General features: G+C 40.1%; 1 protein-coding gene across 1 annotated transcript; it reads left to right on the top strand.

Moving 5' to 3' along the window:
• The first annotated feature begins 4111 nt into the window (after positions 1 to 4111).
• LOC105444738 lies at positions 4112 to 9781 on the top strand. Its single transcript, XM_011679384.2, has one exon. The coding sequence runs from the start codon at positions 4112 to 4114 to the stop codon at positions 9779 to 9781; it is 5670 nt and encodes a 1889-aa protein (XP_011677686.2).
• Positions 9782 to 15883: the final 6102 nt, after the last annotated feature.

The following is a 15883-nucleotide window of genomic DNA, read 5'->3' as shown; positions in this document are numbered from 1 at the left end:
ATATAAGGAGAGCCGTCCTGATCGTTTAAGCTAGATCATAGGGAGGATTTAGTCGAATTGATTAGACCCATTTGTCCTCGTTGAAGTAATTTTCATTTAAAGGTACTATGTCCCATTTGAAGGCCAAAAAAATGAAAAAGTTATATTTCAACTGCATTTGAAAGATAATACTAATTTAGAACTTCCCTAAAAAAGGTGGGGCTTGAAAATGTCTTCAAGTGGGAAAATAATGACTATTAGTTGTCATATCGACTTTAGGGCTATAGAGCCCAAAAGTAATAATCTTGATTTTCAGACCATTGTACCGAATGGTCATACGTTTTATGCTGCGCAAAGATTCAATCAGTTTAATCTTGGCCATCACAAGAAGTGGGTTATTGATGTAGACAAATGCTCATGTACCCTTTACAACTCTTTTCATGTATGTTATTACCAAAGAAGAAAAAAAAGCCAGTCGGTCACACTCAATAGTGTCTGACAGTGAAGTCTAGCAAGTAAACGGGTTTCCTTGCATAATTTGAATATGAGGACACTGCTAACGTTTAAATTTCACAGATAGGACATACATGACATATTCATAATTCTTGCAAAGTTCTACAGCATTTTAGGTTGGCTGCAAAAGGGACATAGTACCTTTAATGCTTTGAGGTGACTTTAATCCCCATCCCATTCAGAGTGAAATCCGCTCGAAATAAATCCGATGGACAGCCAATGAGGACTGATATGTAAAGATGAATGTTACGGGTGGGGTATTATTCCTGTATCGACCCGCACCCCTCGTCTTATATATATATATATATATATATATAACCCTACATGCTGTACTAGAGTTAGGGTTAGGGTACTATACCAGTTTTTATGATGTCCAGTCCATGTAGGGTTATATACAGACGTCCTGTTTATAGAACAAGAGTTATAAATATACTCTCTTAAAAAAAGAGAGTGAATTTTCCCTCTATTTTCACTTTATTGGGAGTGACGTCCGTGATCACTTGTTTAGGAGTGAAAATCGATTGATTTTAGAGTGCTCTTTAAGAAGAAAAGAGTGAATGTTCACTCTATTTTCACTACATTTTCACTCTCCAGAGGAGTGACGTCCGTGATCACTCGATTTTTTTTAGAGAGTATATATATATATATGTGTGTGTATATAGTCAGACTGAATATAGTGATTCGGTATTGTCTCTACGATGATGTGACGGACAACTTTCTCATTTGTTCCGACACACAAAATATCTAAAAAAATTCAATTTTCTAAAATGTACGACTCATGAGTGTAATTTTTCTTTAGAGGGCCTGTAACGACATGTTATCCATAATATATTCTAAGTAGTACCCCAAAGGAAAATGCACTTAGGAGAAAAACGGAAATGTATGATATTTTTGTACACCGCACACGGGCAAGTTATCCGCGACTACGTCACAATCCACTGACCATACTGCCAATTTGAGATTCGGCATCGTCTTTTACAACCGTTTTACAAAGCCTTACGACTGTTTTGCAAACGCTTGCAACTGTTTGCGGAAAACTAAATTCGCAAAGAAAAACTGTTTGCGAACTCTCTTGCAACCTTTTACGAACCTTTTGCAACCTTTGACGAACCCTTGCGTAACCCCTCATTGCTACGTTCGCAAGCATTCGCCGCTCAGTGAGATACCCCATTATAAACCTTTCCCCCACAGAAGCAGTGGGGTTGATTAGCTTTTAATACGCAAAGAAGTTTTTGATGTGAATGCTATCCATCAATCGTGTTGTCCAACCAACTACATGAAACCTATAGGGACATGTTCTCACTTGAGACTTGCTGATTTTACTCACACTAATGAACGGTCATCTGGGCAGCGTCTCACAATAATTTCGCTGATATCCAACTGAGTCGCGTGTATCAATATTAAAGGGGAAGTCCACCCTGATATTATAGGAGTTTGTTGAAGAAGAAAAAAAAGAGAGAAACAGGTCAGTGAAAGTTTGAGCAAAAACCGATTAAAATAAGAAAGTTATGAATTTTTGAAGGTGGGATCAATCAAACACAAATTGACAACTCTGTGACGTATCTTGCGAGCTCCCCTCCCATCTTTCCTGTACTAAAAACTTCATAAAATTACATTATTCCTTTAAAAATGTTCCATTATATACCGTGTGAGTCAAACAAAAGTTTACACCTAGAACATTGCTAATTATTTTTAAAATCATCTATGAACAGTGAATACGATCGAACATTTTTAAAGGAATAATGTAATTTTATGAAGTTTCTAGTACAGGAAAGATGGGAGGGGAGCTTGCAAGATACGTCACATAGTTGTCAATTTGTGTTTGATTGATCCCACCTTCAAAAATTCATAACTTTCTTATTTTAATCGGTTTTTGCTCAAACTTTCACTGACCTGTTTCTCTCATTTGTCTGTTTTTATTCAAACCAACTCAATATCCGGTCGGACTTCCCCTTTAAGACACATTTCAATTGGATGTCGACGAACTTGTACTCATGACAGTTCCGTGAAACGATGTCAATGCTATCTCCTCTCTCTCTCTCTCTCTGTCTCTCTCTGTCTCTCTCTGCCTCTCTCTGTCTCTCTCTGTCTCTCTCTGCCTCTCTCTGTCTCTCTCTCTTTCTTTCTCTCTCTCTCTTTCTCTCTAATGTGTTACGTTTTCCGAACAACAACTCCGATTTCAGATAAGATCTTCTTTTAATTCAAATCTCAACTCGATTTACGTTCAACTTAATTTTCACTCGACTTCTTTAATAGGAAAAACAAGGGATGTTGTTCATCAAATAATTAATGCTCGTGTAGATGCCAAACTAATGCAAGAGCGCCATCTCTTGTCAGTTTTAAAATTTAATAAGTTTGAGGGGAGGAAAAGCGCGAATAATCACTGGCAGTAACCCTTGGAAACAAGACAGAATTTTAACCTCTTCTCCCTACTTCATATTTCCGTTTTATGATCTTGTTTGGTTTTGGACAACAATTGGAATGGATGCAATCATTGTATAATAACATTGTGATCGACCCGACGTGAGTAACGTGAAATGTGGTTATAGTAAAGGCTTCAAAATTAAAGTTTTCGAGACATTATATTGGTATTCGACAATTGATTTCTACACTTGCAATTGCAATTCTACAGTACGGTACGTGGATTGACGATGTACGTGTGAATAGTGAGATTGCGAGATATTAAAGGACGGAACGGAGCTGAGAGGAGCGTTGAAACTATAATAAGGTGAACTTGGGTAATTCTTGGCCAGTCAAAGGTGATCGTGAACAACAAGGGACCAGTGCAGTACCAGTCTGATAAATGAGAATATGACTAGAGAGGTCTATGAATAGAGCATGATCACTTGTGCCTTGTGGGTGTATTTTGAGTCGAAAGAATGACGTGATTGGACAGAATACAGTCAGAGAATTAATGTCGAGGTCTAAGCCTAGACCTCCAGACCTAGTCTAAAAATGGAGAACTAAAGACAGACTATCTGACTACTTCAAGGTCATTTTGCACCCACATTCTAAGTTAAAATTCTAGTTTCACAAGCTAACAGAGCCAGAGGAAGGCCTAACGATGTTAAATAAAGAGACTGGTTAGCATTCAGGAATCTGTTGAAAAGGATAAAGAAATTGGAATCCTGAAATATCTACTTGAGATGTAGACGTAGAATCTACAGTGACTAAGACTAGATTTCTAGACTCCAGTCTAGTATAGAGGTTAGACTAGATCTACATTATATTTAGATGCCCAGAAGGCCAGATGTTACGGTTGATTTGAATGGACAAATGTCAGTCAGAGATTAGCCAAGAATGGAGAATATGTCTACTGGCTACTGCTCTTAATTACAGAAGGCTAGAGTAGAGGGTCTAGTCTAGTGGCATACATACTAGTGGAGCTATTTCAGGAAGTTTTTGGAAATCAGAAATATGCCGGTTAGCTGCAGCTGATATCGCCTGAGTTACAAGCGGTGCAGAATATGGAAAGAGGCTGGAAAACCTGCAACAGTGAATGTGGTATAGGCCTAGAAGAATAAGCACATGAAATGCATACTTGACAGCCTTAGGTTGACAGCAGCCGTCATGGATACAGCCCCACATTAGGATTGTTGTGTCAGTGGATCAGATCATCATGGAAGGGCAGGATGAACAAGATCCAGCTACTAGTATTCGGATGGACCCGTTACTGCATGATCGAGACCCATGGATGGAAGTCAACCAACTGTTTGACTCTCCTTCAATGAACGCAGGAAAACATTCAGCGATGGAGAGGGTTGAAGTAGATGACAGTGTATCTCAAGTATCAAGCAAATCAACATCACATTCCAGGAAATTTTTGATGGAAACAGCCATGAAGAGAGCAGAATTGCAAGCAAAGTTGAAGAGTTTAAAAAGGAAACAGGAGCTCGAGAAAGAAGAGCAGGACTTAATTAGAAGAAAGGAGCAACTTGCTGTTGAGACCGAATTAGCTGCAGCTACAGCCCAAGCAGCAGCATTACAGCAGTTCGACGATACGGTAGCTTTTCACCAGCCACCTGCATTACCAACCTTTGCTCATGTAACACATGAAAGTGATAGGAACCAAACAAGTCACAAAGTCAAGAATGCAGATTGCTCAGAAGAGAGTTCAACGCAAGGACGCAAGAACCGAGAACATTTGCAAGATGTACGAGTAAGTGGAACAAATTCTGATAGTGATGTTGATTGGGTAGAGCTGCAGCGACAACAAACCCAACTTACGTACATGCTCTTAGAATGTCATATGAAGTCCGCCTTACCGCAAAGGAACATTCAGCCTTTCGACGGGAATCCCCTGAACTACCACGCCTTTAAGAGGGCTTTTCAGCATGTAATAGAGTCCAAGACATCGGAGGACTCTGACAAACTATATTATTTGGAACAATATACTAGGGGAAAGGCGAATGAGATGGTCAGAAGCTGCATGTATGGAGGTGATTCCAAGGCAGCATTCAACAAGGCAACAATGCTGCTAGAAAGCAAGTTTGGCGATAAGCATCATGTTCTGGACTCTATGATCATCAAGGCAATGGCATGGCCAAACATTAGAGGTGAGGATCCGGAGGGCCTGCTTAGTTATTCATTGTTTGTGACTGAGCTAGGCAATTTGGCTAAGGACCTACACCTTCAACAGGAGATTGACCACGCACAACACTTGAAGATGGTCATATCAAAGCTGCCGTTCAGGCTGAGAGATAGATGGAGGAGCTATGTCGACGGCATACTCCAGAATCGGGACGAGCCACTCTCATTCAAAGACGTGGTTAGTTTCATTAGTAAACAGGCCCGGATAATCAACAACCCTATCTATGGCAATATTGTAGGACCTGCCAGAGCTGGAGAAACGCAGACAAAGACAAAACCCTTTCCAGGGAAGAAACAGGGCTTCAGCTCCAGCATGAAGAAGAGCGAGGAAGCGAAGTGTTTGTATTGTGACATGGAAAATCACCTTACAGCAGAATGCAAGGCCCTAGGAAAGAAACCTCATGAGGAGAAACTTGCATTTTGCAAATCCAAAGGACTGTGCTTTGCCTGCCTTCAGTCTTCACATCTTGCCAGGGACTGTAAACAGAGGACGACCTGCAAGATTTGTCAAAGATTACACCCCACCCTTCTTCATAGAGATTGGGCACCATCGAAACAAGTGAAAAGGAATGGTGAATCAGAGAAACAACGTACTAATGACGACGTTGGAGCTAATAGGAAGAAGGAGGAAAGCTCGGAAGGACAAACAGAAGGAGAAGAAATTGGAAATGAAAATTTCCCAGACGTAAAGCGCACGTTATCCAACCGCACTTCTATGCAGGACTCCCAACCGGCCATTGTGCCTGTGACTGTACGCTCAAAGCAGACAGGGAAATGTGTACACACATACGCATTCATTGACAACGGGAGTAACGCAACTTTCTGCACAGAAGAGTTAAAAAACAAACTAAATGCCAGAGGAAGAACGCGCACTATCCAGCTTCAAACATTAACAGATGATAAGCTGGTCAAGACCTGCATACTGCAAGACCTGGAGGTAGCTGATGTGAATGAGAACACATATATACCACTTTCTGACGTCTACATACAGCCCATCCCTGTAGACAAGTCAGACATACTGAGAAGGAATGACATTACAAGATGGCCCTACTTACAAGAAATAAACTTGCCGGAGATCAATGCAGACGTGGGCATCCTCATTGGCAATAACGTCCCTAAAGCAATGGAACCACTGCAGGTTATCAATAGTCAGAACGACGGACCATTCGCTTGCAAATCTATCATAGGGTGGATGGTTTTTGGAAGCTGCAAGCAAGAGAGAAGTGGGTCCAAGATAGCCTCCCACAGAGTCCACGTGATGGAAGATATTCAGCAACAGCTAAATAATCTCTACAACACTGAGTTTTCAGAACGCTTGATGGAAGATAAAGTCGAAGAATCCAAAGAGGATAAACGATTTATGGAAAAGGTTGAAGGATCCATCAAGCTAACACAAGGGCATTACCAAATCGGACTGCCATTCAAGGGAGACGTCGACCTGCCCAACAACAGGCCCATGGCAGAGCAGAGACTCAACCACCTGCAGAGGAAGTTCGCTAGACAGCCGCAGTTCCATAGGGAGTATGCAGGGTTTATGGATAAGGTGCTGAACAAACAGTACGCTGAAAGAGTACCAGAAGACGAGTTCCTTAGAGAAGATGGAAAGATGTGGTTTATTCCTCACCACGGTGTATATCACCCACAGAAGCAAAAAATTAGAGTGGTGTATGACTGTGCAGCTTCTTTCAAGGGCAAGTCACTGAATGACAATCTTCTACAGGGGCCGGACCTCACAAATAGTTTGGTGGGTGTATTAACAAGGTTTCGTCAAGACCGCATAGCAGTAATGGCAGACATAGAAGCCATGTTCTCACAAGTGAAACTGCTAAAGGAAGAAAAGGATCTACATCGATTTCTGTGGTGGCCAGATGGCAATGTCGCTCAACCTATTGAGGAATACCGCATGACTGTTCATGTGTTTGGGGCTAGATCTTCACCAGCTTGTGCCAATTATGCCCTGAAGCGCACAGCAGAAGACTTTGCAGAGGACAAGGTGGCACATATCATCAAGCGCAACTTTTATGTTGACGATTGTTTGTACTCAAGCTCAACAGTCCAGGAAGCTGCAGAGCTATCAGAGGGCCTACAAGAAGCCTGTAAGAAAGGAGGATTCCACCTCACAAAATGGGTGAGCAATGACAGAAGAGTATTGAATGCCATACCCAAGGAGGAGAGAGCAAGTACAGTGCAGGAGCTAGACTTTGACAAGGACAAGTTGCCAACAGAGAGGGCACTTGGCATGCTGTGGCATACAGATGAAGATGTTTTCAGTTTCAAGATTCAGCTGAAAGACAAGCCAGCCACAAGGAGGGGTATCTTGTCAACAGTGTGCTCCCTGTTCGATCCACTAGGATGTGCTTCCCCAGTGCTACTCCCTGCAAAGCACTTACTTCAGACCCTCTGCCGACTAGGATTAGGATGGGACGAGACGATTCCACCAGACCTGCTGAAAAAATGGGAAACATGGAAAAGAGAACTCCCAAGACTGTCAGACTTTAAACTTTCCAGGTGTTTGAAGCCAGAGGGGTATGAAAACCCAAAGTCTGTGACACTGCACCATTTTGCAGATGCAAGTGAGAAGGGATATGGAACAGTGTCATACTTGCGAATGGTGAATACCAGGGATGAAGTCCAATGCTCATTCCTCTTGAGCAAATCTAGAGTGGCCCCTCTTAAACAGACGTCGATCCCGAGAATGGAGCTTACAGCCGCCACGGTAGCAGTAAGGATAGACAAAATGGTAAAACAAGAACTTGACATCCCAGTAGATGAGACCTTCTTCTGGACTGATAGTACCTCTGTACTACAGTATATCCAAAGCGAAACAGGGAGGTTTAAGACATTCGTCGCCAACCGAGTTGCCCTGATACAAGAAGGATCTGAATCAAGTCAATGGCACCACATAGAAACTTCGCTGAATCCGGCAGATGTATGCTCCAGGGGAGTCGAGGTAGATCGATTCCTAGCAATGAGATTCTGGAAGGAAGGACCCGAATTTCTTCAAGCTTCAGAGGACCAGTGGCCTAAGCAACCCAGAAATGCATCACACGACGTAAACAATGATCCCGAGGTGAAGAAGAAGAAGATGTACGTTACAGAGGTCTCGGAAGTAACGGCCAGTGAGAGCAAATGTATGGCCACTGCTGTGAGCAAAGAGGAAGAAGATGATGTCCTGGAAAGATTGATCAACCATTATTCAGACTGGTACCACCTCAGAAAGGGAGTAGCATGGCTACTAAAATTGAAAGGGCTGCTGAAAGAGAAAATGAAAGGTCAGCAGAACACACGAGAGAATCCACCCATGTTATTGACAGTGGAAGATATTAGACAAGCTGAGGAAGCAATACTGATACACGTTCAAGACAGAGCGTTCCCAGTAGAGGTTGTGGCTTTGAGGAAACAGGCACACGATGTCAACCAAAGGACAGGAAGGTTGCAGCCAGGGGTCAGAAAATCAAGCCCTATCTACAAATTAGACCCTCAGATGGACAATGGCCTACTTAGAGTAGGAGGAAGACTTAACAAGGCAGCCTTGCCTGAAGAAGCAAAACATCCAGTCATCCTACCAAAGAGAGGACATGTGTCTGAACTCATCTTGCGGCACATTCATGAAAACTCAGGACATATGGGAAGAAACTATGTCTTGGCAAAACTCCAGCAACGATATCACATAGTTGGTGCAATTTCAGCCATCAGGAAAGTCGTCAAGAAATGTGTCAAGTGCCGACGTCAAAGAGGGCGGGTAATCCAACAGAAGATGGCCGACCTACCCATAGACCGACTGAGACCGGACGATCCACCTTTTACACGAGTTGGAGTCGATTATTTTGGGCCGATAGGAGTGAAAAGAGGACGCTCTACAGTCAAGAGATATGGCGTAGTGTTCACTTGCCTCGCCATTCGGGCCATACACATAGAGAAGGCTGATTCACTAGATACGGATTCCTGTATCGCAGCAATTCGGAGATTTATTGCTCGAAGAGGAGCAGTCAGAGAAATGAGATCGGACAATGGAACGAACTTGGTTGGGGCTGAGAAAGAACTAAGAAAAGAACTTGAGAGCTGGAACCAGGCCCAGCTCAGCAACTCACTATTGCAAGTAAACATCAAGTGGACCTTTAATCCACCTGGAGGTTCACACCACGGGGGCGTATGGGAGAGACAGATCAGGACGATTCGACAGCTGCTCTTCTTCCTTACCAAACAGCAGACCATGACGGATGAAAGTTTGCAGACACTCTTCTGTGAAATAGAAGGCATTATCAATTGCAGACCCATCACCAGGGTTTCAGACGATGCTAACGATCTAGAGGCTCTGACACCAAACAAGCTCCTGACGTTGAAGGCTACCCCGATGTTACCCCCATCGGTTAGTAGGCAGACCGACTGCTACGCACGACGTAGATGGCGGCAGGTTCAATATCTGGCAGACGTCTTCTGGCGACGTTGGCTGAGAGAGTACTTGCCGCAGCTCCAGGCCAGGCAGAAGTGGGTACATCCTAGTCGCAACATCCAGGTTGGTGACGTAGTGCTGGTAGTGAACGAGACAGCACCTCGTAACTTCTGGCTCATGGGAGTAATCATCGGCATCACTCCAGATCGACAGGGCATGGTTCGACGGGCGGAGGTGAAGACCAAGACGGGCACCTATTCGCGACCCATCAGCAAACTGTGTCTCCTCTTGGAAGGAGATTCATGAGCACTTTGAATTTGTGAAATTGTGATTCCATAAGAGATATACGCTATTGAGACACCTTTTAAGTTTCTTCACGGGACCAACTCATCAAATTTTGGAGCAAGTCAAGTTGGAAATCAATTTTGGAGTCCGTTTGTGATAATTATATGTGTGAAGTAATATTTGGTGCGAGCCTAGCGCCGCCATAATAAAGCTCAAGTCTATATTTGGATCAATCGCGAAGCCTTCGTTGGATCACAAGCTTGGAAAATGTTGATTTTAGAAAAGATTATCATTGTGATATATGGTGCGAGCCTAGCGCCGCCACTTCATGTATTTACCAAGTGAAATGTTTTCATTGGACCAAACGCGAATTTGTTCACTAGGAGTCACAAGTTGGACCACTCTGCACCTTCTATTCTGTCGCGTAATCAAGCCGTAGAGATGGCAGCAGAGGCACAGAGTATGCAGATTCGAAAAAGACTAAAAGACTTGATTATTGTGCAAAATCTGGCTATTATGGACTGACTAAGGAATAAACTCAGACTTTGGACATTTAAAAGAAAAAGTCAGATTATTTGAACATGATATAGACAGAGACTCAGTGAAAATGCATTTTATGTATACATGTAGAAAAGATTCTTGCCAATTTGAATGCTATTTCTAACAGTTTCATAAGCATATTTTGTTATTCAGTGAATTGCATTTGAGGAGTGTAAAATGTATGTACAATGTACCTTTGAAATGGTGGGCACAGTGACACAGATGTCTTTTAGAAGTTGAAAGAGAAGATAATAGAAATATTGAATATGTAAAATATATGAATTATTGTTTGATCATCTATGATGTAATTGCTAGAATATGAATATTTAAATTTAAATTTCTGTGACAGAAAAAAGGGAGTAGAAAACAAAAGTCAAATACAAAACTTTGGGTCATGTTCCACTTTTCAGGTAAATATTTGTCAGGAACTCAGGAGAGAAAAATCTTGCATGTATTTAAAATGTCATATGAGATATTTGGAAGCATATTTTGTGTTGCTTTTAAAGTGTAGATTTATGTGAAGTGCATGATTATAAAAGGCAATGGGTTATTATTTTGAAGGATACAATGTAAAGATTTTTCAGGAATCAAGGAATGTATATAATGTGCATATTTGTGTTGACGCAAATATTTGGTGAACAGGTTATTTTAAAGCAGATGCTATTTTGGTTCTGAGACAAAATTTCAAAGAGTTTATACAAGACGATAAAAATTGTATTATGGGCATTAATAGTGCTTAGTGAAGGCAGAACTGTACACACTTGACTATTTTGAAGACGTTAATGTTTTTATAGCAAATGAGTTTGTTCTATATAATTAGAGGTGACATAATTTTGCTATGTTCAGATTTAGTGTCAGGATATTTACATTTGGAAAGTTCTTTTATAGAAATGGCAGTGTTTGATAGCATGATTTGAACAAATCGTGTCATTTGCTTTGTTGTTACATAGCTACTGTACATATAAAACGACACTTTGCATGCTTAGTTTGCACGAAAGAAATGCTTTACTGCATTCGTTAGAAGGGACATTACATTCGATTGTGTTGTTTATTTGTACAAATTCTGAAAGAGACAGAAAATAAAAAGTCCAAAATTATTGCGAACATTGTTAAAAAAGGGATTCAACTCAGTGACAAGAGTTTGAATCAAGACTAGTCATCTGATGACATGTTTCGATAAGGAGAGTTGTTTGATAGTCTTAGTCCACAGTATACTTCTGAATTCAGTGGAACTTGAAAGTGTACACCCTAAAATAAGAGGTAGTGGTTAATCTAGTTCTTAACCATTTAAATCTTTGTTGCGATATTGTGGCTCTCATTGTCATTGTTTTTATTGTAGTTTGAGTAGAATTTAGAGTTGGACAGATTTACGACCAAAGCATATTATTGTTACCAATATTCTATTGATAGCTAAGGCCTGATTTCATTGTGCATGTCTTTATTATATCGGTGCAAAACAAAATTCAGTTTATCTGTGCTATGTATTGGAGTCAACAGTACTTGCCTTTTTTAAGATAGGGCTGCATTGCAGCATTCCAGAGTGTTTTCTTAAGGTGCCAACATCATTTATAGTGAGTTTACAAGTTACTAACCTATGCAAAAATCTTTCATTTTGTGACACAAGCGGGCTTTCTTGTCCAAAGATAGTAAAAAGAGCCACAAGAGGGACATTGGTTGGTTTTTTGTTTGACAAACTGATAATAATCAGGAGTATAGACATTCATAAGCTAGTTAAAGGTTAAATTGTCATTGGTATTTTCTAAATGATGGCATTGAGGTGTTTTTTGTGTCATGTAGGTGTTGTGGCATGTTAGAGCCACAGTTATGCATATTTTATTGCATTGAGTTACGTGTATATAGTTTGACTTTGAAAAGGTTTTGAGTTTTTATTAGCAGGAACTTTTGAAAATAATACAGGAATAAGATTTAATCAGAATGATTCGAGAAAGCCATATGGTTATTATTGTTTTTTGGAAGTATAAGAAAAGGTGTAATTTTCTGTCGGCTTGCCTCTGAAAATTAAGGGGCCGGAAATGTAGATGCCAAACTAATGCAAGAGCGCCATCTCTTGTCAGTTTTAAAATTTAATAAGTTTGAGGGGAGGAAAAGCGCGAATAATCACTGGCAGTAACCCTTGGAAACAAGACAGAATTTTAACCTCTTCTCCCTACTTCATATTTCCGTTTTATGATCTTGTTTGGTTTTGGACAACAATTGGAATGGATGCAATCATTGTATAATAACATTGTGATCGACCCGACGTGAGTAACGTGAAATGTGGTTATAGTAAAGGCTTCAAAATTAAAGTTTTCGAGACATTATATTGGTATTCGACAATTGATTTCTACACTTGCAATTGCAATTCTACAGTACGGTACGTGGATTGACGATGTACGTGTGAATAGTGAGATTGCGAGATATTAAAGGACGGAACGGAGCTGAGAGGAGCGTTGAAACTATAATAAGGTGAACTTGGGTAATTCTTGGCCAGTCAAAGGTGATCGTGAACAACAAGGGACCAGTGCAGTACCAGTCTGATAAATGAGAATATGACTAGAGAGGTCTATGAATAGAGCATGATCACTTGTGCCTTGTGGGTGTATTTTGAGTCGAAAGAATGACGTGATTGGACAGAATACAGTCAGAGAATTAATGTCGAGGTCTAAGCCTAGACCTCCAGACCTAGTCTAAAAATGGAGAACTAAAGACAGACTATCTGACTACTTCAAGGTCATTTTGCACCCACAGCTCGTTTATATAGTGTATGTGATATCGGCGAACTTGGTTTTGTGAAACGAGGCCCTGGCGATCTATCGCTACTAAACGATCATATTCTCTTTCAAAGTGCATTTATAAAGTCGACTGCTCTGATCGGAAAAAAAGGACAAAATTGTTCTTCGGACCGACAGCACCGACATTTGATGATGCGAACGTCGTCAATTCCATCAATGCAGACCGCAAATAGACACAACTGTAGGCATTCGCTTTTTTAGGTTATTCGTGACGTTGATTACAATTCTTCTTGAGCGATCATATTTCTATTGAGCCTTTCTTCTAAATGCGACACGATCATGACGACCTCCGTTTAGTTGTAAAAATACGTTTCTTTAATTAACGCCAACCTGTACTTATGCCCATATATGTTTGGTGAGAAATGAAAACGAGACACATTTTGGAGAATTTCGATGGGAGAGAACTGAACATTTAAACGAGTTTCTACACGAAAACATACAGTATGAGGAATCCAGCCTCTTTTGTGATCATTTTGTTCTCCACTTTGAAAATCTCTTCCGTTTGTGCAGTTTCATCGACAGGTAACAGATATATCATTATTATGATCTCTTTTGGTCCTCCCTTTTCTTTATCTTCTTCTTGTCTTCCTTTTTCTCCTGTTTATTCTTCTTCTTCCTTCTCCTGCTCCTCCTTCTCCCCCTCCCCACAATAGTGCCCCTCTTGAGTTGAACATGTCCCTTATTTTGCTAATGTGCCCTCGGTAAACTATATGTGTACGGCATAAACTGATGCATTTTCGTTCATAGATAGTATACAAGTGGGTAGGCCAACTACGTATTTGTGTGTTTGCTCAGTTTCCTATAAGTTTAACCAAGCCAAACAGGTTTTCTACTACTCTAAGAATAGTTGTTTAAAATTTCAACAAACGTTTGGTCAAAAGAGAAAATGCTTGTTGTGGATGCATTATTTGGGTAAAATGTATCCAAATTGAGTAATATTTACCTAATATTGCACAATATTCTACCCAACAAACATGCATATTCCCTTTTTACCAAACTGTTTTTTTTTATATGTAAAGAGTATAGTATAGTATAAATCGCTTTTCTATAGTTTACCTCCTATATTCATGCAAACACCGACAGATGTTTCTCCATTTATTGATATATCAAATACCGGTACAAAATACTCAAATAACAATAATAGTATGTAATTTAATTGATTTGCATGAAAAGTGACAATTTAAATACACAAAAATGCATATATTTGAAATATATATTTGAAATATATATATGCATATATAAATGAAAACTTGAAAGTATGGAGGTAAATCAAAGAATCAAGATTAATGCAAAGGCCAACTATCATACGCATGAATGCTTGAGTCGATAGCAGCCGGGAAGAGGAGGGGGGGGGGGGTAACATGACGCTGTTATAATATTATGAGTATGTAGGAGAATAGCGAGTAACGTATACAGATTTTTCCCCCAGAAAGTGTCAAAATAAAAAGTGGGAAAAAAGAAAAGACAGACAAATTGAAAGTTGCAAGTGTGTGCATGTGGGTGTGTGCAGGTACAATAAGTGTCCGATTCGTTTTGTTCATGAACTGGTCTTCTTAAACTTTTTAAAATTTATTATCATTATTTATTATCATTTTTTTTTTTAAATCGTTAAAGTGGAAATTCAAAGAAAATCACAAATATGGCAACTAATGTATCACTAGAAACTGGTAAGCTAACAGATACAGTGGCGGATCCAGGGGGGGGGGCCGAAACGGCCGCGGCCCCCCCTATTGGCGGCGCAAAAAAAGGGAAGAAAAAAAAGAGGAAGAAAAGAAGAGAAAAAAAGAAAGGAGAAGAGGAGAAAAAAAGGAGAAGAGAAAAGAAAGGAGAAGAGAAAGGAAAAAAGAAGAGAAAAGAAAAGAGAAGAGAAAAGATAACGAAATTTTTTAATAGAGGGGGGCCGGGCCGGCCGCATAAAATCTCGAGCTGCGGGTTCAAAGTTAAACGTTAAGAACAGCCCTACTGCGCTACAAAGGTCATCACTCTTAAGTGAGAAATTTGAAAAGGGCACAATATTTTGGGTGTCTTTTAAATAGAAGTTATATACTCAACAGTCAAATTCTAAATTAACTGTACACTCTTAATGTCAGCGAGTAAATTGTGCCGAGTAAAACAAATTGAGTAACAAAATGAGCAATTCAGTACTCAAGCTGGAGTAAGACCTTGATTTTAGTGGTACTCGTCACCCGAGTAATTTGTTACCTTCGATAAAGAGTAAATCAATGACTCAACATTGAGTACGAATTTCGTTTGTATCAATTTTGAGTAAACTACGGTTGGGTATTACGCTGCGGCAGGTGATAAATAAATCAACATTGATCTCTTACCCGAATTTAATATTTAATATTTCTTTAATCTTAAGTATGTTAAATATTAATTTAAATTATTTGTATGCGCCTTGAGCATCTCTAGAGATGGATATGTTGCGCTTTATAAATATTGTTATTATTATTATTATTATTATTTACCTCGGGTGCGAGTGAAAGTTGGATCGATGGAAAGTGCAACTAGCTGTCAATATGCATGTGACACCTGTTCTACACATTTTTACATAATAGCAGCTGTATGTTCCTTTGTCTACCTAAGGAACTGGATATTTTGTACTCTTTCATTGTCCGTCATGTGCATGTCTCGTGCATGCATGTGCGCGTGCAGAAAGATGCGAAAGAACTGAGATACACTCTTAGAAAAAAGGGTGCAAAAAAGGGTGCAAAATAAGAGTTTGCACCCTTTACATAAAAATGAACCCTATTGAAGGAAAAGGGGTTAAAAAAGGGTGCAATATAAGATT

The sequence above is a fragment of the Strongylocentrotus purpuratus genome, unplaced genomic scaffold (assembly GCF_000002235.5).
Source record: "Strongylocentrotus purpuratus isolate Spur 01 unplaced genomic scaffold, Spur_5.0 spur5_scaffold_8, whole genome shotgun sequence".
NCBI lineage: Eukaryota > Metazoa > Echinodermata > Echinoidea > Camarodonta > Strongylocentrotidae > Strongylocentrotus > Strongylocentrotus purpuratus.
Note: the sequence above shows the minus strand (reverse complement) of the source record. Positions and strands in the feature narration are given on the sequence as shown.